This window comes from Lepidochelys kempii, chromosome 10 (assembly GCF_965140265.1).
Source record: "Lepidochelys kempii isolate rLepKem1 chromosome 10, rLepKem1.hap2, whole genome shotgun sequence".
In the NCBI taxonomy this organism is placed as follows: Eukaryota; Metazoa; Chordata; order Testudines; family Cheloniidae; genus Lepidochelys; species Lepidochelys kempii.
The window spans coordinates 52,401,262-52,426,757 of NC_133265.1; the positions used below are offsets into that span (position 1 = coordinate 52,401,262).

The 25,496-nt window shown below is 40.5% G+C and overlaps 1 protein-coding gene across 3 annotated transcripts in view; it reads right to left on the minus strand.

Annotated features, from left to right (window-relative positions):
- Positions 1-25,496, minus strand: part of TLN2 (talin 2) — a 346,170-nt gene that overhangs the window by 77,307 nt on the left and 243,367 nt on the right. For all 3 annotated transcript variants that reach the window (XM_073303618.1, XM_073303619.1, XM_073303617.1), the window contains 8 exons: positions 20,537-20,626; positions 19,371-19,493; positions 17,641-17,784; positions 17,270-17,431; positions 14,808-14,948; positions 12,761-12,942; positions 10,865-10,997; positions 6,702-6,803 (listed from right to left, as the gene is read on the minus strand). In XM_073303618.1, coding sequence (XP_073159719.1) covers positions 6,702-6,803; positions 10,865-10,997; positions 12,761-12,942; positions 14,808-14,948; positions 17,270-17,431; positions 17,641-17,784; positions 19,371-19,493; positions 20,537-20,626 — 1,077 coding nt within the window. The remainder of the gene's footprint in view (positions 1-6,701; positions 6,804-10,864; positions 10,998-12,760; positions 12,943-14,807; positions 14,949-17,269; positions 17,432-17,640; positions 17,785-19,370; positions 19,494-20,536; positions 20,627-25,496) is intronic.

A 25,496-nucleotide genomic window follows, 5' to 3' on the forward strand; every position in this document is an offset into this window, starting at 1 on the left:
AAACAGAGTAGAATGGTATTGCACCTGGAATATCAGAAGAGATTTATTTGATCTCAGATAGACAGTCTGTATTTTTGAACCTTTCAGACAGTTACTGGCTCTATGAAGGAACAAACAAATTTCTCTGAAAGCCTCATTTAAGTCTTATCCCAGAAAAGAAAGACCTGAATGATTCAGAAACATTTTTTAAGATCCTATATTTTGCTGAAGGGCTAATATTGCTTCAGGATATAGTCTGCTATTCTATCATGAATAAGCAGGTCTGTAAGGGAGTGAAGTGGCCATATCACACGCTTATACTCTTAAGATAAGTGAGCGTCAATAGATTCAAGCACATAATAAGTATAGAAACAGAACTGGTTCTTATAAACAACATTTAAATGGAAGAATAAACAGTTTCTCAATTGACTATCAAAAACAGTTTGACAGAAGTTGTCCAATAGGGGTTAAATGGAATCAATACATTGTATATATTTCACTGCAGTACTTCAAGACCAATTCCACTGGTGATTTATACTGAGCTAGTTTATTCTGGTTTGACTTTTTTCCTGTACTGAGAGGTTCTTCAAAACCTCATGTAGTCTCATCCTTTCCCCAAATTACTCAACTAATTCACTGTTGTGTTGCTGAAGACCTTCCACTACCGGCTGAGACACAACTCACCAAAGCAAATGAGATTTTACTATGTAAAATCTACAACATAAAATGAAAATTTGACAGTGCACCTCTCATTTTGTGGATCATCTAGGGGTTCTTAAACTGGGGGTCATGACCCTTAAGGGGTCATGAGGTTATTATGTGGGGGGTCACAAATTGTCAGTCTCCACCCCCAAATGCTGCTTTGCCTCCAGGATTTATAATAGTGTTAAATATTTTAAAAAAGTGTTTTAAATGTATAAGGGGGTCGCACTCAGAGGCTTGCTGTGTGAAAGAGATCACCAATGCAAAAGTTTAAGAACCAATACAACATGAAAGGTCTTGGTTCCACTCTAGAAGTAACCAAGAAGGAGCAGGCTTTAAATCTCCTAAAAGATTAAAATATTCTGAGGCCAGACTGTCCTTCTCTGTAACAGAGGTTATAGGACTTCCCTAAATTAAATCCCATTGAGATAGAATCTATCTTTTAGAAAAATATCCTATCTTGATTTAAAAATTGCCTCTTATGGAGAATCTATCACAGCTGTTGGCAAGGAAGCCAGTACGACTTTGGACCTGCTTACTTCAAGGTAAGATATCACAACAGATAAATAGCAATCCATCGCGCACTGCTGAAACAGCATGTAGAATATTCCGGTTTCAGAGTAGCATAGCATGAAATAGCATGTAGAATATAGCGCACAGTTCTGCATAGCACAGAAATGGAAAGACATTAAAAGTGAAAGAACTTCTCTGAAAATCTATAAAAATGCTTAATTTTCTGCACTGACTGGCTTAGGAGGAAAAATCAGTAGTACCTAAAAATATAATGTAGCTAAAAAGATGTTTATGTCTAATTCAGAAAAACATTGACTAAATGGATAATGGACAACTAATATTTGAAGCCTGGAAACATCCAAGTAATTCCTCTTCCTTATTTTGGTTACAAAAACATAAACAAGAAACAGGATGACACTAAGGAAAGGTAGGCCGAATATCAAGAGAGACTTTCTAAATGTGAGGTCTATTAAATGGTGGTCTATTAAAGGTCTATTAAAGTCTTCCAAAGGAAACAGTAGAAACCATATCACTTAATTCATTTAAAACAGTGGACATTCCCATAAAGAGAATAGCAGGTTTATTTGGTATATAAAGAACCACCATGCATGGGCAAGAGGATGGAGATGACTATTTAATATCACACATCTTTTCCATCTAGAGCAGTGATGCTCAGACTGTGGCTCTCTAATGTGTCTCCCGAGACTCTTTGGAGAACATGATATCAAAATGCTGTGATTTAATTATTAACCAGTCAAAGTTATTAACCAATCAGGATGCTTTTACTATCTTATTAACCAACTGCAGTTGATAAAATAATAATACTTGGTCAGTCGTTTTGCTTTATATATCTCTAAAAACCTAAATATTTCCCTGGTCAGACTGTTTAAATATGAATATATAGTACTGTAGTAAATGAAACAATGAATTTACTCTGTTGCGGCTTTTTTGGATAATGCTGATTGCTCCTTTAGCTCCTGAACCACTTAGGTCTGAGCATCACTGATTTAGAGTTTGAGATACTATGAGCCAAAGACAACACTGATCTAAGCACAGTACACAAAGTTGCTAGAAACCAAGGCAATATCAAATGCTTCAGTTATTTGATGATTATCCAAAACTAAATAGACACCAATAGACATCAAGTGTTCAGAAAATCTAGCACGTGTAGACAAAAATAGAAGAAATAATTCTTTGCTTCTGTCTTTCACATGTTAAATGTGTTGACATAGAAAGATCACATTTATTGTTCTCAAAAGTAAAAGTATTTCAGAATATGGTAATAAATAATTTCTGAGAAACTGTTAAAACCCAATACATATAACTTTATTAGGTGGCAATGGTGGGTTTTTTATATTTAATATGCTAAACTAAAGCCCCAAGAGGAACAAATGTTTGTACACTACAACGCACATCTATTGTAGTAGGTATAGCACTGTGTCTGAGCCAGTGTTTTCCCCAGGAATTTAAATGGGGGAGGGGGTGTTTGAACTTACGGGGGGGGGGGAGGGTGACGGCCGATGAGGGGTGAGACCGTGAGGGTGAACGTGGGCTGTATGGCACCATAGTAAAAACTGAAAAATGTTTCACTACCATTTTATTATATTTGACTTATGTTTTAAAATCATCACACAAATTAAAGTTGGCTGCTCAAGCCTTCTATGAAGCACTACATCTACAGCCTTCTTGGTTTCTTGTTATAATTTTGCACAACTCTGTTAATGAACTTCTTGAATGCAATGCGTTCATCTTTGGTGGCTTCTCGTGTGCCCGGTACTTCCATTCCTTCAGTTGATACACTCATTAGTTCATTCACATGATCAGGCAGAAGGCAACTTCTTTCAAAACACAAATTTCTATTCAATGATGAAAAAGAACACTCAACTGTAGCTGTTGTGACTGGGAGTAGCAAGAGATGAATTGCTACTTCTTTCATCCCAGGAAAGATAGCACAAAGATTGGGTCGAGCCACTCGTGATGATAAAAAAGAAGTTGAAGTCAAATTCATTCATTCGTCATATGACAGTCCACTCTGTGTTCAAATTCTCTACTCTGTCCTGATCACATGGCAGCCCTATTGCTGGTAGTGCCTCACTCCACTCAACTGTCGGTGTTTATAGAACAGGGATCTATAAAAGCTCCGTAGAGGTTGAGTAGATTCTAGAAGTCACTGTTGTAGATTTTTAAAAATCAAGTCTGTGTACTTTTTCAGTTGTCTTAACAAACACTTCTTGTCCTCTTCACTTAAGGATTCAATATAAATGCCTTCATTAGTCAACTTCTGGATTGAAGTCTTTGCTTCTTCCAGTACTTTTTCAATGGATTCAATGGATTTCTATTGCTGGACAAAGATCTACTACTGTTGTAGCAGATGCCTGGATGGCATTGTTTAATGACCCAAGTGGTTTCAACAGTAGACTTACAAGAGAAAGAATGGCAATAGTCTTCTCTGAACGTAGTAGCAAAAGTAATCCACCAGCCTCATTATTTAGATCCATCCCATCTTGGTAGATACTTTCCAAAGCCAGTAATAATGGCTGGAGTAATTTTAAGACAACAGCCAAGAGAAAGCCAGAGGGTTTTCCCAGGTTGGACTAATTTGAACCTCAGTCCCAGTGTATCTTCTCTATTTTCCAAGATATTCAGTCTTTTTGGACTCTTGCTGAAAAAAGAATATAATGAAGACATTAAATTTGTAGCTTTTTAAATGTCTTTTGAGAGTCTGCAGCTCGTATTAGCGCTAGTTGGAGTCTATGGCCTCTGTAGTGTGCATAGGAGAGATTGGGGTTACACTTTTCTCTGAGCAAAATTTGTACTCCACCATGTCTTCCAGAGAAGTCTGCAGCTCCATCAAATGCACAAGCAGCCATCTGTTTGGGGTCCAAATGACAAGCATTTAACTCTTCTAAGATGTGGGTTGTCATAGATGCAGCTGATGTGTCTTCTGTAACTTGAACATCTAGAAATGCATCTACTGGCCTACCACGGACATCAAGATAACATACACAGTGACTTAATACTTGATGCCCATTTGCATCGGTGCATTCATCAGCCATGTATGCAAATGTTTTGAATGGGGTGAGAGAGTTCTTCACTTTTTCAACTGTTGAGTCTTTCTCTGTTGCACTACATGCGTCTAGCCAGTCAGTTGAGTTTCTTGCAGAAAGATAGTGAGCATTTGCTGGTCTAGTTTGGAACCAGTGTTCAACTTCAGGATGAACAAGTGACAATGCACTTAACATTGGCCTCCAGTTTGTAGTGTGTGGTATCTCTTGCTTAAATAGAAAGTACGATGCCACGGCCATGTTTGTTCGCATGAACTGTGTTGTGTCTCCAGCATTCTTAACAGCCTCATTAACACTCACCGGTGTTGTCCTTGGTCAGCGGAGACTCAGAGTTCAGAGGTGCTTTCACATGAGTTCACCTCCCAGGTGGGGGACAAGAAGGCACCTTGCTTGTTCCTCCAGCTGCTCACTGTTCGCTGTAGCCACTGTTGTTCGTTGTGCCACTGTTCACTCCATCGCTCTGTTGCCAATGGCCCTGAGCCATCACCTTCTGCTGTCACCTGCCACTGTGACCTCTGCAAGTTGGTCTCTTGAGGTTCCACCCAACTCTGTGATTTCAGCTGAGCTCTCAGTGGAGGAACCTCGCTGCTAGTGCAGACGGGGCCGTCTCTTTCACAGAAACACTGTCCCACAGCAGGTCTAAGCACTTAGACCTGATTATCAGTGATTTCAACTGTTGTGGTCACTTAACAAAAGACTATCTATGGAGCCTAATCAGCTCTGTCTTTAAACAGCGGAGAGAGGCAGGTCAAATAATACTTGTGACTCAGGCAGACCAACAAGCAAAACATCTGTCCCCACCCTCTCTCGATGCCCTCAGTCAGCACAGGCTAAGTACAGTTCTACTGCCCTTTACTCATACAATAAGAACAACAACATTTCACACACACCCCACCCCCGCATTCAAGTGATTTGTAACCCAACCCCAGCCAAAATCTATCACTTGGGCAACACAGCTCTGTTTGCTGGATACCTAGGTAGATTAGGTATGAATGTAAATACCATCTGGTCCTGAAGCCTTTTCCCCCAGCCCATCACTAGCTGTCAGGGAGAGCTCATTTAGACTTTGCTTACAAATCATAATTTGAAATTATTAGGTTGGCCAACATTACCGAAATGAATGCACTGACATGGTCATAAAAAACAACAGCTGTATAAGAAAGCTAGTCTATGTTCATACTTTTCAAATGTATTATACTTTTTCAGATACGCGCATTTTATCATACCCTTTATATGCTTTTAAAGTGTGTATTAATGTTTCAATTTCAATTCAAATTTCCAAACAATCACTACATTAGCAACACTGTATGTAACCAGTTCACAAAACAGGGAGGGGGGTGTTGGGGAAATTCAGGAGGGGTGTAGGGAAATCCCTGGTCCTAGCCTCTCCATAATCTTTCTGTTCCGAAGACAACATTCAATAGCAAATCTTCACTCGAATTGCAGGCCTGAGCCATGCTTCTTTTACAGTTAAATACATTTGGCAATTTTTAAATTGATACAAGTTGTATTGGTCTTTCAGTAACTCACCCATGACTAGACTTCTAAAGGAAAATTTGGCAGGCCACCAGGAATTTAAAAGGGGTAAACTACTGAGGCTTGAAAATCAGCTGCACAACATGTTCTTTTTACATCTTAGGTTTTTTCTAACGTACATCTGTACTGATATTTTAACACTGATTAGCACTGTTGAGCTTTTACTAGTTATTTACTAGACCCATTTAACTCCTCCTCCCCTCACTGTGGATTGACATACCACCTTTTAATGATTCCACCAGCCAAGTACCTGCCAAGGAGCTGCAGATTTCATACATTAATCTAAAAATAAACATTTTTGCAATTAAGCAAGCATTAATGCAATAGACTGAGGTCTTCAACATGTAATTAGACATTTATAATAAGTCCTAAAACACCTAGTTATATGCTAAACAGGAAAAGCACTCAATACCCACAGTGTTAGGGATATAAAGAAGCAGACATTTTAAAAAGCATCAATAAAATCCAAGATGAAAAGGTGGCAATGGACATTTGTTTATGAAAGTTACTTAAAAAAAAAAAGCACTTAAACTTATAAAAACCCTAAAAATTCAGAATTAACTCCAAAGATCAGTCCTCAATTCACCCTCATGTGGCCAGAAATTGAAGCTATCATGGTCCTGTATCGAAGTAGCCCGAGGACAGTGAGCAATCTTGCATGTCCTGTACTTTGCAATAATTAGGCAAATAGGTTCAAACAATTTTTGCCTCTGATTTAAATATTCTGCCTTCAGGAATCCAAGATCTTTCCCCACCCCACATTTCCATGTATATTTTTAGTGTAACGTGAATAAGATTGCCACACACTGAAGCATCTACCATTGTCTCATTACTGACACACAGACAATTCCATATACTCTAAGGAATCAGGACTTTAGAAATTATAATAAATACAGGACCAAGTACCTTGTGTCCCAGCTGAGCTGCCTCTCCCCGAGCTGCTGTTGCTATGGGATCAATAAGGTGCCCAATTTCCTGAACAACTGATGTCAACTGCTCCTGTAAAGCCTAACAAAAAGAGGCATTGTCAGTTCTTTCCACAGCAATTCATTCACTGAACCACACCATCTCACAAGATACCCTCATGCCAGCTGAACTGCAAAGAACTCTGTCAAACCACATTCAACGGTATAAAGAGCAGATGCAAACTAGTAAGTTTTATTTACATGCTTGTCCATTTCTCCACATTTATCTTCTCCTCTTGCACGGTGCCCTGACAGAGGCTGTTTGCTGCACGTAAACATGAGGCACGGCGGAAAAAAGGCTCCTTCCAGCTCTGGCTTGCAATGCCTGTTCCTCCATTCGCTTCTAGCTCCAGTGGTAACATGACAAGTGATGCTATTGTTGCCTCTGATTTAATGACATTAGACTGCTCAGAAAAATCACCAGGACTGCTGAGCTAAACATGAATCAGCACTTTCAAGGCAACAGTGCACCACAAAGAGGAAAGTTTTAATTGTGGACTCCATATACACTGATATGAAAGGGAACGGAAAAATAAGTAATCTCCAAGTAGGAAATATGGACTGATCTCCAAAATACGGTAGTGGAGACATAAGGATAAAGAAGGGCAGGTATTAGAAATGCCAATACTCGAACTATTTCCCTCTAGTTCAAAGGCAGTTAATGCCTTTGTAGCCAGGATTTAGCTCATCCTGCAAAAAAACAAGAAATAAAACACCATCTTTCAGAGTAACAGCCGTGTTAGTCTGTATTCGCAAAAAGAAAAGGAGTACTTGTGGCACCTTAGAGACTAACCAATTTATTTGAGCATAAGCTATCGTGAGCTACAGCTCACTTCTTCCACAGTATGCATCCGATGGAGTAGAAGATCTTTTTATACACACGCAAAGCATGAAAAAATACCTCCTCCCACCCCACTCTCCTGCTGGTAATAGCTTATCTAAAGTGATCACTCTCCTTACAATGTGTATGATAATCAAGTTGGGCCATTTCCAGCACAAATCCAGGTTTTCTCTCTACCTCTCCCCTCCCCGCCCCCCCACATATACACAAACCCACTCTCCTGTTGGTAATAGCTTATCTAAAGTGACCACTCTCCTTACAATGTGTATGATAATCAAGGTGGGCCATTTCCAGCACAAATCCAGAGTTTAACAAGCACTTCCAGCTACCAACACTCCCAGCTACCTTCGAGACACCACTGACTTCCTGAGGAAACTACAATCCATCGGTGATCTTCCTGATAACACCATCCTGGACACTATGGATGTAGAAGTCCTCTACACCAACATTCCGCACAAAGATGGACTACAAGCCATCAAGAACACTATCCATGACAATGTCACGGCTAACCTGGTGGCTGAACTTTGTGACTTTGTCCTTACCCATAACTATTTTACATTTGGGGACAATGTATACCTTCAAATCAGCGGCACTGCTATGGGTTCCCCGCATGGCCCCACAGTATGCCAACATTTTTATGGCTGACTTAGGGGACGAGAGCTGAGGAAGCGTTGTTCCAACGCCCCTACTCTACTTGTGCTATATTGATGACATCTTCATCATCTGGACCCGTGGAAAAGAAGCCCTTGAGGAATTCCACCATGATTTCAACAGTTTCCATCCCACCATCAACCTCAGCCTGGTCCAGTCCACACAAGAGATCCACTTCCTGGACACTACAGTGCTAATAAACGATGGTCACATAAACACCACCCTATACCGGAAATCTACTGACCGCTATTCCTACCTACATGCCTCCAGCTTTCACCCTGACCACACCACATGATCCATTGTCTACAGCCAAGCTCTGCGATACAATCGCATTTGCTCCAACCCCTCAGACAGAGACAAACACCTACAAGGTCTCTATCAAGCATTCTTACAACTACAATACCCACCTGCTGAAGTGAAGAAACAGATTGATAGAGCCAGAAGAGTTCCCAGAAGTCACCTACTAGAGGACAGGCCCAACAAAGAAAATAACAGAACGCCACTAGCCGTCACCTTCAGCCCCCAACTAAAACCCCTCCAATGCATTATTAAGGATCTACAACCTATCCTGAAGGACGACCCATCACTCTCACAAATCTTGGGAGACAGGCCAGTCCTTGCCTACAGACAGCCCCCCAACCTGAAGCAAATACTCACCAGCAACCACACACCACACAACAGAACCACTAACCCAGGAACCTATCCTTGCAACAAAGCCCGTTGCCAGCTGTGCCCAAATATATCTATTCAGGAGACACCATCACAGGGCCTAATAACATCAGCCACACTATCAGAGGCTCGTTCACCTGCACATCCACCAATGTGATATATGCCATCATGTGCCAGCAATGTCCCTCTGCCATGTACATTGGTCAAACTGGACAGTCTCTATGTAAAAGAATAAATGGACACAAATCAGATGTTAAGAATTATAACATTCATAAACCAGCCGGAGAACACTTCAATCTCTCTGGTCACGCGATTACAGACATGAAAGTTGCAATATTACAACAAAAAAACTTCAAATCCAGACTCCAGCGAGAGACTGCTGAATTGGAATTCATTTGCAACTTGGATACAATTAACTTTGGCTTGAATAGAGACTGGGAGTGGCTAAGTCATTATGCAAGGTAACCTATTTCCCCTTGTTTTTTCCTCCCCGCCTCCTCAGACCTTGGATTTGTGCTGGAAATGGCCCACCTTGATTATCATACACATTGTAAGGAGAGTGGTCACTTTAGATAAGCTATTACCAACAGGAGAGTGGGTCTGTGTATGTGTGTGTGTGGTGGGGGGGGGGAGGGAGAGGGAAAACCTGGATTTGTGCTGGAAATGGCCCAACTTGATTATCATACACATTGTAAGGAGAGTGATCACTTTAGATAAGCTGTTACCAGCAGGAGAGTGGGGTGGGGGGAGATATTTTTTCATGCTTTGTGTGTATAAAAAGATCTTCTACACTTTCCACAGTATGCATCCGACGAAGTGAGCTGTGGCTCACGAAAGTTTACGCTCAAATAAATTGGTTAGTCTCTAAGGTGCCACAAGTACTCCTTTTCTTTTTGCAAACACCATCTTTATGATTTGCTTTATTTACATATTGCTTTAAATAAGACTTGGTAGCTTGATAGTGTTAGGAGTTTGAATAAGCACTATTAGCAAAACAGGATGGACATTTTTAACAAGAGGAAAGAGGAATTAAGTTGTTTTTAAAAAAACCCCACTTTTGTGGTAACTTTATACACTTTTATTTCTTATGAGTCACTCCAGTAAGATGAAAGTTTAAGTGGTGTATCTAGCATTGCTGCTTAGCTTGAAAATACACAACCACTCTTGCAAATGCAAGAGGGCAAATTTGAGAGAGAAGGATTTCATACCAATTTCATTAAAATTGGAAGAAAATGAAAAGCTGTTTTGCGTAGGAGACAGGGACAATGATAACATTTACTATTAATGAGGAAACTTTACTTAAAATATGAAGTTTATCACTCAGAGTGCTCACTACATGCTATGAGTAATTGTTAGTAGCTTTTCTCTCATGAATATATTGAACACTTGCAATGTGGAATGCTTAGCTTGGGACTGTGCTGTCTGCTGTCCAATTTACTGAAGCAGTTGATCAATGTATGATATCTTAGTATTAAGGCACAAAAGCAAATATGCAAAAATGATGTCCCTGAGGCCTACTCTGATGAGCTGCTAAATCGCATCTAGCCATCCACCCTTAACAAAACACTCATTTCATCTGCATTTCTTATTCCTTTGCTTTTTCCCCATCTTATAATCTTATACACAATTTAAGCAAGCTCCATTCCCCAGTAGGTAAACATCAATGTCATCCCAAATTTTATTTTGCCTCACTACCTTCCCTATCATAAAGCCCTATTAACACCACCATTAAACACCCCAGATTAGGCCAGAAATCAGTCTCCCCATGAACAAATCTGTGAATTTGCCATAAGAGCCTTCTAATGGGAAAATTTCTACCCTGAGGGCAGTCTGTGCTGCCTCTACACAGTTCCTAGTTCCAATGTTTTCCTTCTGATATGAAGGAAAGCAAAAGACAAGTAGGAGTGCTTAATTTTACTCAGTTACAGTGCAGTCTGCCTTACCTCAACTGAGATGTCATCCCTTGTGGCCAAGTTCTGACTGACTGCTGCAAGGGAAGCCTGCTCAATATCTCTAATACATCTATTGATTCCATCAATGGAGTAATCACATTCTCTCTGGCCCGGGGCTTTGTCCCTGAAACAAAAAGAAGATAGGGTAATTCAAGGTTGAAGAAGGTCCTCATTCATGAATTCACACACAAACGCATTTCATTAATAGACAATATATGAGGCAAGTGGAGCAGCAAGGAAGAGAACTAGGTTTGTTGTACCAATAAGGGTTTGATATACATAAATAGCTGAAAGAAGAGGAGTACTTGTGGCACCTCAGAGACAAGTATTCCTATTCCTTTTGCGGATACAGACTAACACGGCTGCTACTCTGAAACCTGTCATAAATAGCTGAGATATTCTGGATGTTTTGTGGCATGTAAGCCCTCGGGGTTTTGGCAAGAAAAGGGAGCTTTTTATGAAGCAGAACCAGGATACTCTCCCAGGTGAATAAGTAGCTGCACTAGCCACCTCAGAAAAGAGCCCTCCTAAGGTGGCCATGGCAGAGGACTTGAATAAGCAGGACTTAAGGAGCAACTGAGACAGATGAACAAAGCCTCTCACCTTCTGTTGAATGCAGGGGAGAAATCAGCCAATAGCTTCATGAAGAACTCCTTCTTTACTCTCAAGTTTTACTTTTTTTACTCTCAAATGCAAATACATTTTAATGGAAATTAATCTGTGGGGACTTTAATCTAGACTGGCAGTTTCTGGTTAAAATCATGAAAGGACAATATTAACTTAGATGCTAATACACAGCCACCAACATACAGTTTATTCATTCAGTACCCAGTTCCATTAAGAGTTAGAATACATAATGTAATCCCTCTTTTCAAGTGTGTTTAAGTTTGTATACAAAGGAGATTTAGTGCTTCTTCTAAAATTAAGGCACGCGTGCGCGCACACATGCAAGAACAATCTTATAAAGTAAACAGGAAAAAAAACCGTAGTAGAGAACAACATTCAAATATCAGAGGGGTAGCTGTGTTAGTCTGGATCTGTAAAAGCAGCAAAGAGTCCTGTGGCACCCTATAGACTAACAGACGTATTGAAGAATAAGCTTTCCTGAGTGAATACCCACTTTGTCGGATGCATGCGACCTACGAAAAGCTTATGCTCCAATATGTCTGTTAGTCTATAAGGTGCCACAGGACTCTTTGCCGCTTTAACAACATTTAAGTTACTTTGGTCCTGATATAGCTAAGCATTTCAGAATGTGCTTTGCTGAATCAGATCCCTAGACATCCCATTTGATTTGCCTCAAAATTATTGTCAATTTGTAGGGAATGTTTTCCATGTTCTGAATACTGCTAAGTGTGTTTTAAATATGTTACAATTTACATAGGCCCTACCATATTTTCTGCTCTATTTGCTTTAAACTCAATAAAAGGAGGAACTTGGCAAAACCCCCACTTTCCAGAGCAGTGCAATCATCAATGATGATTGCACACAAAGTATAAACAGAGAGACCTTGTGCTCCATAGAATGCAATCAATATTTGTCAAACAGACAAAGGTACAAGCTGCTAAGGAATTAAATTTCATTTTCAAGCTTTGAAGAATGAATAAAACAATGGAGGGCAATAGAGAAAAAATAACTCTCTTACCACAGCTCCCTCTGACCCTTCAACTATCCATGACTTACTCTTCAGCTATATAGGATAAGAAACTTTTGCTCTATGGAAAGCAAATGATGTTCAAGTCCCTTTACATGACTTTCATCGATAAAATGACAATGGCAGCATGGGCCATTAGGTACCACCATTTTATTCTACATACTGGATAAGGTGCTGGGGCATTACGGCATGAAAGTGGAAGATTAAAAAAAAAGTTATGACAGAAAACACACCTAATGGAAGTGATCAGACTCTTAATTGAATCTGAAACCGTGTGTGAATGCCCAGCAAGTATAGACCAGGTAGGTGGATCTTTTGGATTGATGGCCAGCGAACGAGCAGTTTTGATCAATAAAGCTGAGCTCTCCAACATCGTCTTGGCGGAAATCAGAATTGGCTCCTGTGCTCGAGATCCCTGTGATCAAAAGAGCAGCAAGACACATGCACAAGGAACAGAATTAGAATCTTCTTCAAAACGAGTGGCAAATGCTTGGACTTGCCTGCATTCTAACAAAGACATGTATTGAGGGAGGACTGAACGTAACACTGAACTATTCATCTCTCCCGCACTAACAGGAAATGCAGAACATTTGTAAGTCACCCTTGGAACTTGTCAATTTATTTTGCTCCTGAAGAACTGGTTCTATTTAGGGCATGCGTAGATCATCAAGATCTGCACCATCACGTAATATTAGACGGGGAGAAGTCACTGCAGTAAATTCACTGTAGAAAGCAAAAAAATCTGGCTAATTTTCTGTTTGCTGTAATTAAGGAGATCACTTTCAGATTAGCAAAGAGGATACATTCAAGTGAAAAGAGAAGCCCATGACTCCTGCCAAATGGAGAACTGGTGGGTATAATTTAGCAGCATGATAGCCAGTTGTAACCATTATGAGATATAGGCAAACATGCCTTCTCAGAGGATTAGTTGAATATGGCCTATAATATTGTAACTGGGTTACAATATTTGTACCTAATATCCTGATTGGATGCCAGCAAGCTAGAAACACCAACTACAACAGGCCTGGAGGGGGCAGGCCCCAAGTCTACATTAAGTCCCACAACATGTGGATCTGGACAGACATAATTACTGAATCCTCTGCTTCTGCTGTCTCCAGTTTGGGATGAGGCCACTGAAAGCAGGAAACAGTTTGCAAATCAACTCTGAACATGTCTGCAATGCTATATAAGCTCTGTTACAATGGGATTTTACATAGTTTTGAACGAGCTTTAGTCTCCCAAAATGTTAAATGGTTTTGTTTTGTGAAACATAACTCCCCACAAAAAACTACTTCTTGTCAGCACAAATTCCCACCACTTGATCCAGACGCGGGACTGTCACGTAAGCCATTCAGTGCATCCTAAGTGATAATTTCATTTTAAATTGTAATGCTGGCTTTGAAACCTGGCAGATTTATGACTTCCCCAGATGGTGAGAAGTATCTGACACAACGTGCAAGTCATTAGTACCACATTGTACCACATGCTAGCAACAAGAGATAAAAGTTGTTATCGCAGCATCACAAGGCTTGTCATGCTTGTACAAATTCAAGGTCAGTGATTAACTGAAAGAGAGCACTGCCTGCAAGAGGTCCATACGAAGGAACTCAAGGAATGCAGCCTGGCAGATGAGATCAGCCCTTCAGTGAGGGCAGAGGTTTCAACCAGGAATGAGCTTTTGTCGCAGGGTATCAGTCGTACAGGGAAGGTGGGAAAAACTATGTTTCACGTATCTCTGCTGTAAGCAATTCTTAAGGGAAAAGAAGGAATCTTGAATACAGGACTGGCCAAGTAAGAAAAATAAAGGATTATTCACTCCTTTGGTTGACAGTGTATCACTTGTTACTTTAAATCAGTGGTTCTCAAACTTTTGTACTGGTGACCCCTTTCACATAGCAAGGCTCTGAGTGTGACCCCCTCTTATAAATTAAAAACACTTAATATATTTAACACCATTAGAAATGCTGGATGCAAAGCGGGGCTTGGGTTGGCGGCTGACAGCTCACGACCCCGCCCCATGAAATAACCTCGCAACCCCCTGAGGGGTCCCGACCCCCAGTTTTAAATCCACATAAATTTTGTTCCTGATTTGGGATCATATGTCCTGATCCTGCAATGAGTTCTGCTTGCCCACATGGAACTCAATGTAGGATCAAGTTCTTCAAAGGTTTTCCTGGTTACAAAAGTTTAACTCTACATTTTAACTTTGATAATAAAGCTAACTTGAGGGCAGGAGAGCACCTCACATGGTTACTTTGTGATACAAATAAAACTATCTACCTCCATGCTGATCTGGGCTGGTATACTGACAAACTCTGGATTGGAAGCAAATGCTGTCAGATTTTCTACAGCTTCAATCAAAGGTGCAGTCGCAATTCTACACTTATTGCGGTTATCTTCAGAGAAATCACCGTCCAGGGCCTGGCAAAGAACATGGCAATTAGTCTCTGGCATGCAAGAGCCCATTTGTAAAGGCTCAGCAGGGTCATATACTGAAGGAAGATGGTTTAATTCACTGTAACTTTCAAAACATTTATAACATTTGAGATTTGCAAAGAGATTTGAAAGTTCCTCCAGACACAAGACTGATCTTAACACTTTAGAAAAAAGAAGTAAAATTTAACACAGTATGTTTCTTCACTTATTCATATGATTATTGACCCCAAACCCAAAGCAGCTGTGCTGCTACGAAGAACAGGAAAAAAGCTTAAAATAATTGCACTCTGATGACTTCCCATAAATCATGTTTTAATACCTCAAGTCCACAGAGGTGGAAGTTGCTAACAAGTTGATCCTTTTCTTAGAAACTAAAACCTCTAAACCAGACATTTGTCTTCATAGCTGTTATTGACTCATTCCCACATAAGTGAACTCATCTCCTTCATAATCTCGCAGGAAACAGCTCAACATGAAAGCAGCTTCAGTGGAGAATCATAACAAAATCAAGTCCTCTGAATCTAGTTGTTTTACAAGAATTTTAGCAGCAGGCCAACTAATGGCTTACTGAAAGATTCAGATTCATGATTTCGAGGTTTCTCACAAGCTTCATTCCTTCTCACAAGAAGAGAAACCGCTTCCTACCGGAACTCTGGGAGGTATTTAGAAAAAAAAAAAAGGTTGACATTTAACAAAAGCTAAATCTTATTTTTAGCTTGTATATTTCAACTCTGAAACAAGCTAGTCTCTCTCAATTTTGAGTGTTATTTCCGATACACAAGTGGAGTCCCTGAGAGGGTGTCACCAACCTCAAACCCTGGATTCCAGACAACTAATAGCGAGAATTGCAGAGGTCACCTGTTTCATATGCAGCAAAAGCATTTAGGCCTGGTCTACACTTGAAAGTTGTACCAGTATTACTATGCCACTTGGGGTATGATGTTTTACTGATATACAAGTACAAGCGCAAGTATACATGTGCCTATAATAAGCATAGCTGATATGGTCTAGGAATTATTTTGGGGGAAGTTCTATGGCCTGCTCTATACTGGATGTCAAACCAAATGATCACAAAGGTCCTTTCTGGCCTTAAAATCTATTAATCTAGTCTCTCCTCTTATTAAGGTTGCCCAACACTTCCCATTATAAGACCCTGATTTTAGTTGCTTATAACTTTGCCAAACTTTAACTGTTTGGGATGAAACTTTCCATCCTTGTAGCAGGTCCATCCTGTTCTTTCATGTAAAAAATACCAAATAACTAGGGAATTACACATACAAAACTATGTTAAAAGAACATTTTGTTAAGGTTATGAAGGCAAGCACTCAAAGGTTAAGAGCTGCAAGGATAAAGGTTGCCTGTGCAATCTTAATTAGTCTCCCATGTGCTTATAACACCATGATACAGTCTTTAATTCCACAATCACATACAATTTTTTCTTGTCTCTTTCCTGTGCACAGGATAGACCTGCTCTGAGGATCTATCACAGCTGTGTAGCAAAGGAAAATGCTGTCTGTAGGACCCCTGCTTTATTTGCTGGGTGTTGTGAAGATAAATTAATGTCATCTGAGTGTGAAACACACAGATAATATAGTGATGAGCACTGCAGAAAAGCCCCTGAACACATTAATAATTCTATCTTCAAAGCAGTGGTTTAATAATGTACAGTAAATAAGGTATGGGCCACACATTGAATGGGGAGGATAAAACAATATTGAACAGCTGCTCATTAAGTGAGCACCATTCATTCTATGTACTCAATGAGGCAGGAGTCCTGTGGAAAAAATGGTATGTGATCATGTAATTAAAGACTGTATCACAATGCATATGCACAAGGGGTCAAATTAAGGTTTCACAGTTTGCATTTTGAGTGCTTGACTTTGCAACTGTAATCTTTTTAACTCTGTGTGTGTGTGTGTGTGTGAGTGTGTGTGTGTGTGTGTGTGTAATAGCAGTTTAGCTTATATCCCTTCCCATATGGGAACAGCTCTATGTTATAAAGCCCCTTTATGCCAGTAGCGCGATTCATAACTCTTTATACAGTTTCTTTATAACTGCATCCACACTAAGGAGGCTTTGCCACTTTAACTATACCAGAACAGTTAAAGTGTTACAGCTTTCCAGGTTACACAAGGTGTGTCTGTACAGTACCTAGCATAATGGGGTTCTGGTCTATGATGGGAGCTCCTAATGAATGACAGTATTTTAAAAAGCATACTGCAAAGAGAAAGAAGTTACTGTTAACCAGATCTTCTGTTTCAGCAGAGCAGAAGAGAAATGAAAGCATAACGAAAGAGAACATGTACCTTGATAGTTTTCACCAGGTTGGCAGTGCTGTTTGCGACCTCCTTAGCAGATTGCACAAAATGTCTCTTGGCAACGGGGTTGGCTGTCTTCGATGAAGCAATACGACAAGCATTACACAAAGCAGAAGTATGCTTGGCCACTATTGTGGCAGCTGATAAAACCTGAAAAAACAGATGGCACAAAAGAGGTGAAGAACCAGGCAAAGGAACGAGGTAGTAATGACATTCTAATTCTGAACAAACAGCGATTCAAACCCTTTCTATGTTCACAAACTGAGTATTTCTCCTCACCAACCATCCATATAAAGCAAACAGATGGCTCCTAATGAAACTCAGAAAAGGTCTCATTACAATCCTCTGGAAAGAGTTACCTGTGATGGGCTACTTGCTGGATCCACCAGATTCTGACATGCCATCTGGATTGCCTGATTGGCCCTGGCAAACTGGATAGGGTCGACAAGCCCCTGGTGACCAGCCTGACTGTTGGGATCTGAGATGCCAACTAGGTAAGCGGCCTAGAAAGGGAGCAAGATTAAATTAAAAGCAAATGTGAAGATTATGCTAAACCCATTCCAACTGTTTAATGAGCCAGCCAAATGTTTATTGACCAGGGTGATCAGGCTGTAGTTAGAAGTCATATAGCAAAGCTGCTATTAATAAATGCCTAGCAACAAGTCTGTAGTAGGATGTAAAAGCTGGCGTGTCTGTAATATGATTTGTGAAATCTCATTAGCCTGAACAAAACTACTCAGCAAAATCCAAAGGGTAAAGATACTTCATTATCCAATAAGCATCGAAGGAGAACTGATTTATCCCTAGGGTAGCCAGGTAAGAACTCTGATGCTGACTGTTCAAGGTAACTTTCATCCATCCAGAGCAGCCAGATTTTGAGGGGCCCAGTATTTTAGTCAGCTATGAATAGAAAACTAAAGACTACAGTTGCCCACACATCACCTTTTCACGCCATGATGAAAAAACTATGCTCTTCAATGTACAATGAAGCATAAAGTTACATGTGTTAGTCACAGCACAAAAGAGATGCTTTGTTTCTAGAGCTGACTGTAGGGCCCATCCAGCTGCAGGCTACACCCCAGGTAAGGACACAATGGTCAGTGATAATTTCAGTTTTTATTTAAACAATGATTCTACACTTCTCACCACAGAGATCAGGATTTATTTATATAGTCAAAGCTGTATTCGGAGGTTTCTTTCTGATTTCCTTTACAGATAGGACTAACTGTGGGGCCCAGGAAGCCCACAGTCACAGATTAATTATATTTTTGTGTGTGGGGAGTGGAGGGGGAAGAGGACAGCAGAGCAATTTGCAGCTGCATAGGATGGTCCCTCAGTGTTGGCTCCTCCACTGAGAAGGCAATATAGCTTTTGGTCATCAGGGGGAGCAGCTCAATAACTTGGGACTCAGGCTGGTTTGAAGTATGCAATTTTGGCAGACTGATCCAACAACATTAATACACCTCTGAATGTTGCAACATTTTAAGCTTCTTAGATACTGAGAAAATATCCAGACAGTCGTAATGGGTCTAAAACATACATTTACCATAATCTCTTTTCCTTTGCTAAAAGGGAATGCGATTATGTATAGTTTGAAGACATGGGCTGATTATTAGAAATGACCCCCAGAATGCATTTTTTTGTGATTAGCTTAAGGTACAAAGCTCAAGTTACCCAGCTTCCAAGTAACTCAGGCTTGCCTGTGCTTCCTTCTACTAAATTAGTTCTGAGGGGGCAAGATCTTGGGGACTGTGCATAGAACTGGGAGGTACAAACACACAAATTCATGGCATGGCTCTGACACTTACTTCCTCTATAAACTTGGGAAACTCATTTAACCTCCCTGCCTCATTCTCCCTCCATACAAAACAGGCATAATATTGCTTCCCTCACCTCACAAGTGTGCTGTGATGCTGTATTACTTAATGTCTGTTCCACTCTTCCAAGATGAAAAACACTGAACAATGCAAATATTTTGATTCTTTGGCCAACACGAATGAAAGCTCAAATATTCACACACACAAGATACAGCAATACAGAAACAAACAGATTCATATTTGTTTTACAGGCTTCATGAACAAGTGGTTACCTGGGCTGCAGCCTCTGTGAGACCACAAAGAGCCTTGGAAGCAACTCCAACACATTCTCCAAAGACCAGCAAATCCCCAGTCTTGGCATTCTGGGAAATGCCTGCCATTGACTCTCCAAGGACCTTAACAATTGAAAATAGGGTAAATTATTCCCCCAGTATACTTCACTCTACACGGCAGTGTTTTCCAAGCTTTCCTGGACTGCACACAGGAGCAGAAGCAACTACTCAGCACAGCCTCTTTGCCTGACCCAAAACACTTGCTGAAACTTAGTGGAAAAAGTACTTGCAGCTTGGCATACAGGAAACGTCCCAACATTGGAATGCCTGTAACATTTTAGTGTTTGTCCCACCAAAGCCTATCTTGCTTGGTTTTTTTTAGCTTGCAATGTCTCTGGTATAGCAGCAAAGCAAACAAATTCCATGTTCCAGTGCATTAGGCATCCTCCTTTTCTTTTAGATTATGAAGATTTTGGGATTATTCCAATGCATCACACACTGAAAAGGTCAAAATGAAGATGCACTAAAACTTTCAGGGGAGGATTTCCAGAGTGTGGTAAGATTTTCACTGTAAAATACTTTTGCGGTGATATAGTGGTAACTTTTAACACTTACAGAATTGATTAACCGCCATGGAGTAGACACAGTGAAAAACTAATTTCAGTTTGAATCACAGTTGGAACAAAGGTTTATTCCAATAGGCAAAGCTACTCAATAAACACAAGCTTTTTTGGCGGGGCTGGTGGGGGGAAATGAAGTTTTAAAACTAAAAAAGTTGTTTCCCATAGATTATGATTTTTTTCTAGTTTAAACACAGGACATAAAATAGCTAAAATTAATCCACATTTTACAGTACTTGCTGGTATGCTGAAGTATTTGGATTGCTAGTGAGTTAGGTCTCAGACAATATTACAAGGCAATCACATGACACTCAATGCTATCAGCACAGTAGGTCTTCAGATGAACAAACAAGCCAAACAGCAGCATAAAGATTGCTCACAAGAGTCTCAAATGGAGTTTTACCAGAGAATTTCATAAAGTTAGAGCACAAGAATTTTTCCTAGAAGCAGACCTTCTTTTTCCAATGTATTTTATTAGCATGCAAACCCCTCCATTGATTAGAAATTGTTTAACACATACACACGGAAGTAGAGTAACAGAATTACCTTGGAGTTTTCCATAACACCTTCAATACAATCAAAATATGAGAGGTCGCTTACAGGTTCATTGGGGTTATCCAGCATTCCCTTAACTGTCTGAAAGAAAGGAGAGCAGCTTCAGTTACTACAGTAGCTATAACACGGATCTGAGCCAGACAAATACACCACCACAATAATTAAACCAGTGGACACATCTGCACATCCTAGTTTCTTTATCTCCAGGCAAAGAAATATGATTCCCAGACACTGCAGTATGTAGATATTTTAGTAACCGACTATTTGTAAACTTTCCTCTGTGTTACCATATAACAAACTGGCAAACCCCCTTTTGAACTCAGAGCCTTCCTGGGAATAAAAACATTGATTCAAGAAGCTGCCACCTCTTGTTACCTGCTGTGTGGAGACACAAAGAGTCACCTGGCTAAATGTAAGTGCACCATCTGCTTGCATTGTTTTCCCCTGCCAAAAGAACCTCCCAGCACCGTTCCCTCTGTCAAATACTATCGGAAAATACTGATGTGACAAGTAGAATTAAGTAAGAATTGCCCTTCTCCTGGGGTGAACCCAGACCTTGAGAGTACTGCACAGAGTTATCCAAGGGAGAAGCTACTTCATATATTGTAAACAGGAATCAATATATTTGGACAAAACTATTCTCACAACATAAAAAAAAAATATCCAAAGGGCAAGTCTCCTCTTTTGCTTAAATTGTTTTTTTTAAGCTGATTTTCGTGCTTACAGTCAAGAACGGAAGCTGAATAACAGCCCAATGAGCTGTATAACACACTTTCCAACATGAGTGAAATCAGGAAGTATAGGAAGTTAGTAAGGGGCTACAGCTGAAAGATTTGCTGCATGATTTTCTTCAGCAAAGGAAATCTGAGCAAGAATTTAAATGTTAGATCTTTTATCAGACCTTAACTTCTAACTCTAAAGCATTTTTCTGAAGTTGAGCCATGCTTTGTCTGCTGTCTTGTAACAGCCTAAAAATTACGGTCAAGATCATTTCCTTTAAGTACTTTACTGTCAGTTATTTTACTGTATGAAAAAGGCAGCGTTAACAAGAGATCTCTTCAGCCAACTGTTCTGCTGTTGCTTCCTGCTCCCCTCTTTCTCTATCCCCTAGACTACTTAAATACCCTGCTCCACCCCTCCGTAGCAATTTACTGAGTAGCAGTGAGCAAATCATGTTCTATCCACATATTCACTGCTCCAGAGACAGGAGCTGTAAGACTCCCTGGACAGATGACAGGAAGGAGTGAAAAAACAGAACAGTAGATTGACAGTTAAAATGCAACTGCTGCTGCTAAAAACCCTCTCGTCTGTTCCTTATCCTGAAGTGCTAGGAGTGACTTGCCACATCCATCTGCCTAGGGAGAGTTAAACAAGGTCTCCACACTCCTGGGAAAGCACAAAGTCTGTGCAGCTTTGCTTGATCTGATCCACAGGGCAGGCCCCATGGTATGTGGACACTATACCTAAGTCACTGATGAAACACTTGAGTTCTACTAACACTATACTTCCCAGTTATTGTAGGGAGCCTCAGGAGGCAAGTAGGAGAAATGGGTGAATGAGGTAGAGAAAAAGGCAGGGGATGGGGAAACACCCGTATAGCTTAACCATAATAAAAATGAAATGGGGAGCACCTATTGATGTTGATGGGCACTCCTATAAGCTTCTTATAGGTTTACCTAGGTCTGGCTTCAGACCCTGCTGCTGCCTCTGTTTCCCCTTCTGCCCTAGTTCATCTGGACTTCACACTGCAGGGGTTTTCCCACTAACAGTCTCTTTTCAAGAGTCTGGGTTATTAACCAAGTTCAAAACACCACAAATCTTCCACCTAGCCTTCCTCAGACAAAATTAGTCATTTCAGTAGGTAACTGGCTTCAGCATCCACCTAGATTTTCCCATAGGCTCAAGTCTTTGCAGCACTTATCAGAGCTTCCCCTTGCTTATAGCTCTCCCACCAGGCCCACAGACCTTGGCAACTCTGCTCGCTGAGGATTCCCTCCCAGCAGGCTCCTGCTCCTTACAGGTCTCTGGAGAGGTGTCACCTGTCTTCTCAACATGGTTCCATTTTACATGGAAGAAGCTACAGGCAGTCAGTCTCATTTCTAGTTTGACTTTTATATTAATATGGGCAAATCTCACAGAAATGGACAATTAACAGTAATGAACAAAGACAGGGACAGCAAGAGAGCAAGCACTGTTCAAATTTTCATCCAAAGCTCTGCTAATATTTGCTATTTGTGTCCAGGGACTCTGATCAGAGCTTGCCAGTCACATCAACCTGGGTGCTAGCAGGTCTGAGACCTCATTTGTTCACTCAGTGCTTAATTCCTTTCTGCTCTACTATCGCTTTTTCCTCCAGTTAAATCCTATCTCTCGCCACTCCTCCTTTGGGATCAAAGAATCAAGGAAGAGCTGTGTAATCAGCCTATAAGTTTTTCCATTGACTTTCTCCTTGGTCTGTGTTATTAAAAATATCACTCTTCACTGATATTTCCAGACACTGGTCATGCATCAGGTTTCAGAGTAACAGCCGTGTTAGTCTGTATTCGCAAAAAGAAAAGGAGTACTTGTGGCACCTTAGAGACTAACCAATTTATTTGAGCATAAGCTTTCGTGAGCTACAGCTCACTTCATCGGATGCCTACTGTGGAAACTGTAGAAGACATTATATACACAGAGACCATGAAACAATAACTCCTCCCACACCACTCGCCTGCTGGTCATGCAGTAAATCAAGGAGAAAAATTGACTTTAAGCACAACTGTACTGTACACAGGTGATTTGAAATTTAAAAGCAAAAGAAAAAAGTGTTTTATTTAGTGGTAAAAATGCCAGGGCAACGTCCTTGGACTTTTACTGCTGAGAGTTCTTACAAATATTCACTGAAACTGTTACTGTTATTAAAAGTGTGACAGCTCCATATCTCCACTCCCACACCTACTATAGCACACTTAGCACTGGTTGCATTTCAGCTTGAATTCATCATCGTGACATCCTTCTCCCTCCCTCCCCGCTCTTCCCAACAAAAATCAAAGCATTTTGATGCTTGTTGCCAACCCAAAATACACAAAATCACGGGATTTGAGATTTCCCAATAACTCTGTTAATATGCCTTTTCTAAATAATATAATTAATAAAGAGAAGAAACAAAGCACAGCACCGTAACATTTCTGATTTAGAGACTCATTCTCTTTGCTCCACTGAACAAGGCACATCCACAGATGAAAACTGAGGATCTCTCCTGGCAGCAGCTCTGAACTGTGGCAAAGTCATATGCTGTAGCTTGAAACAATTTCTACAAGTACACTGTAACAAACTGAGAGTCAAATGAGACTACACTGTGTTGTACCCACTTTTATTAGGGCCAAATTTGGTTTTGAGTGTTAGTACCACCCCACTCCTTTCCTTACAAGATCCTAAACCATTTGGCTTTAGGGATCATGACCTCTTCTACAATCATTTAAGAAGCCCTTGCTTCTAACAGAACTGGTGGCATCTAAGGCATCTAATTAATTTATCTGTTCCTTTTAGCCTGAAGAAGGAATGATGGAAAAAATGTAGGCATAAAGTGAAAGCCTCAGCATGGAAAGGCAGTAATCAGCATTACAAACACAGCCAGAAAGCCACATCACACTGCTGATCACATCAGCTCTGCACAAGAGGAGCCAATGTCATGCTGAGGGAATTCTTAAAGTACCAAGAAAACACACTTCCCACGGCCCTTTCATTTTTTGTCTTGAATCACGACAAAAATAGCGTGTGCATGTGTAGGAACAATGTAATATGCAGTGTGGTTTCAGCCTTGTTGGTCTCAGGATATTATAGACCAGGTGGGTGAAGTATTATCTTTTATTGGACTGTGATGACTAAGTTAACAAGGCCAACTGACAACTCTCCTAGACCACCTACTATACAGAACTCAAAGATCCCCCCACTCCAAACCACAACTTAACTATGAACTTAAAGACATCATCAAATCCTTCCCCAAACAACTCCAAGAGAAACTCTACAAACTCATCCCCCACAAACTCATCCCAGGGACCTTCCACATGTGTCCCAAGATACACAAAGAAGAAAACCCTGGCAGACCAATCATATCTGCCCATGGCACTTTTACTCAAGGAATATTGGGATTCATAGAAACCATCCTCAAACCATTCACCACACAAAGGGCCAGCTTCCTTCCGCACACACCTGATTTTTTCCACAAACTCCACAATATTAACATCCTCCCTCAGAACTACACACACTGTGTCACCCTGACTACACTGACAGAAGCCCTACACCTCTTGTGCAGGTGGAGTTATTATGTCAGTGTAGTTGGGCACTTACAGCAGCGGGAGCAAGGACGTAGTGTAGACACTGACATACTTAGGCTGACATAAACTGCCTAAGTAACTTAACACCAATTTAGCTTAGCTTCACACACTATTGCCTAGCATTTTGGAGCAGGTGCTGATTGGTTTGATATTAACGTACGCACCTGGCCTTTCAGCAAGAGCAAACTAACTACAATTTACAGAGGTATTGTCAAAACACTCATGTAGCAGAACACAATAGAGTGTGTGTACTAGACCACACAATGTTGAAAGACAATCAGCTAGACTGAGATAAAGAAAACATGAGGAATTAGAAGTCTAGAGGAATATAAAAATCATGGAGTAATTTCGTGATCTACTTTTCTGAGATGTGACTTTCAGAATCATCGATTTCCAATTACACAGAGCCACAGCAGAAAAGCTAAGATGTCACGGCTTCCTTCAGGGTACTATCAGCCATCTTAGTGAAAGATTTCTTAGTGTAAACCCTTCTCCCCATGTCCTCTGAAAGTGACTCTTGTGTGTGCACCCTCCAAACTGCTGCAGTGGAGACTGGTATCTTTATAGTCCTATATACGGCTGCTCTGTCATGCGGGGTAAAATGTAAACTCCCTTTCGCCAACTCAGTAGAAGTT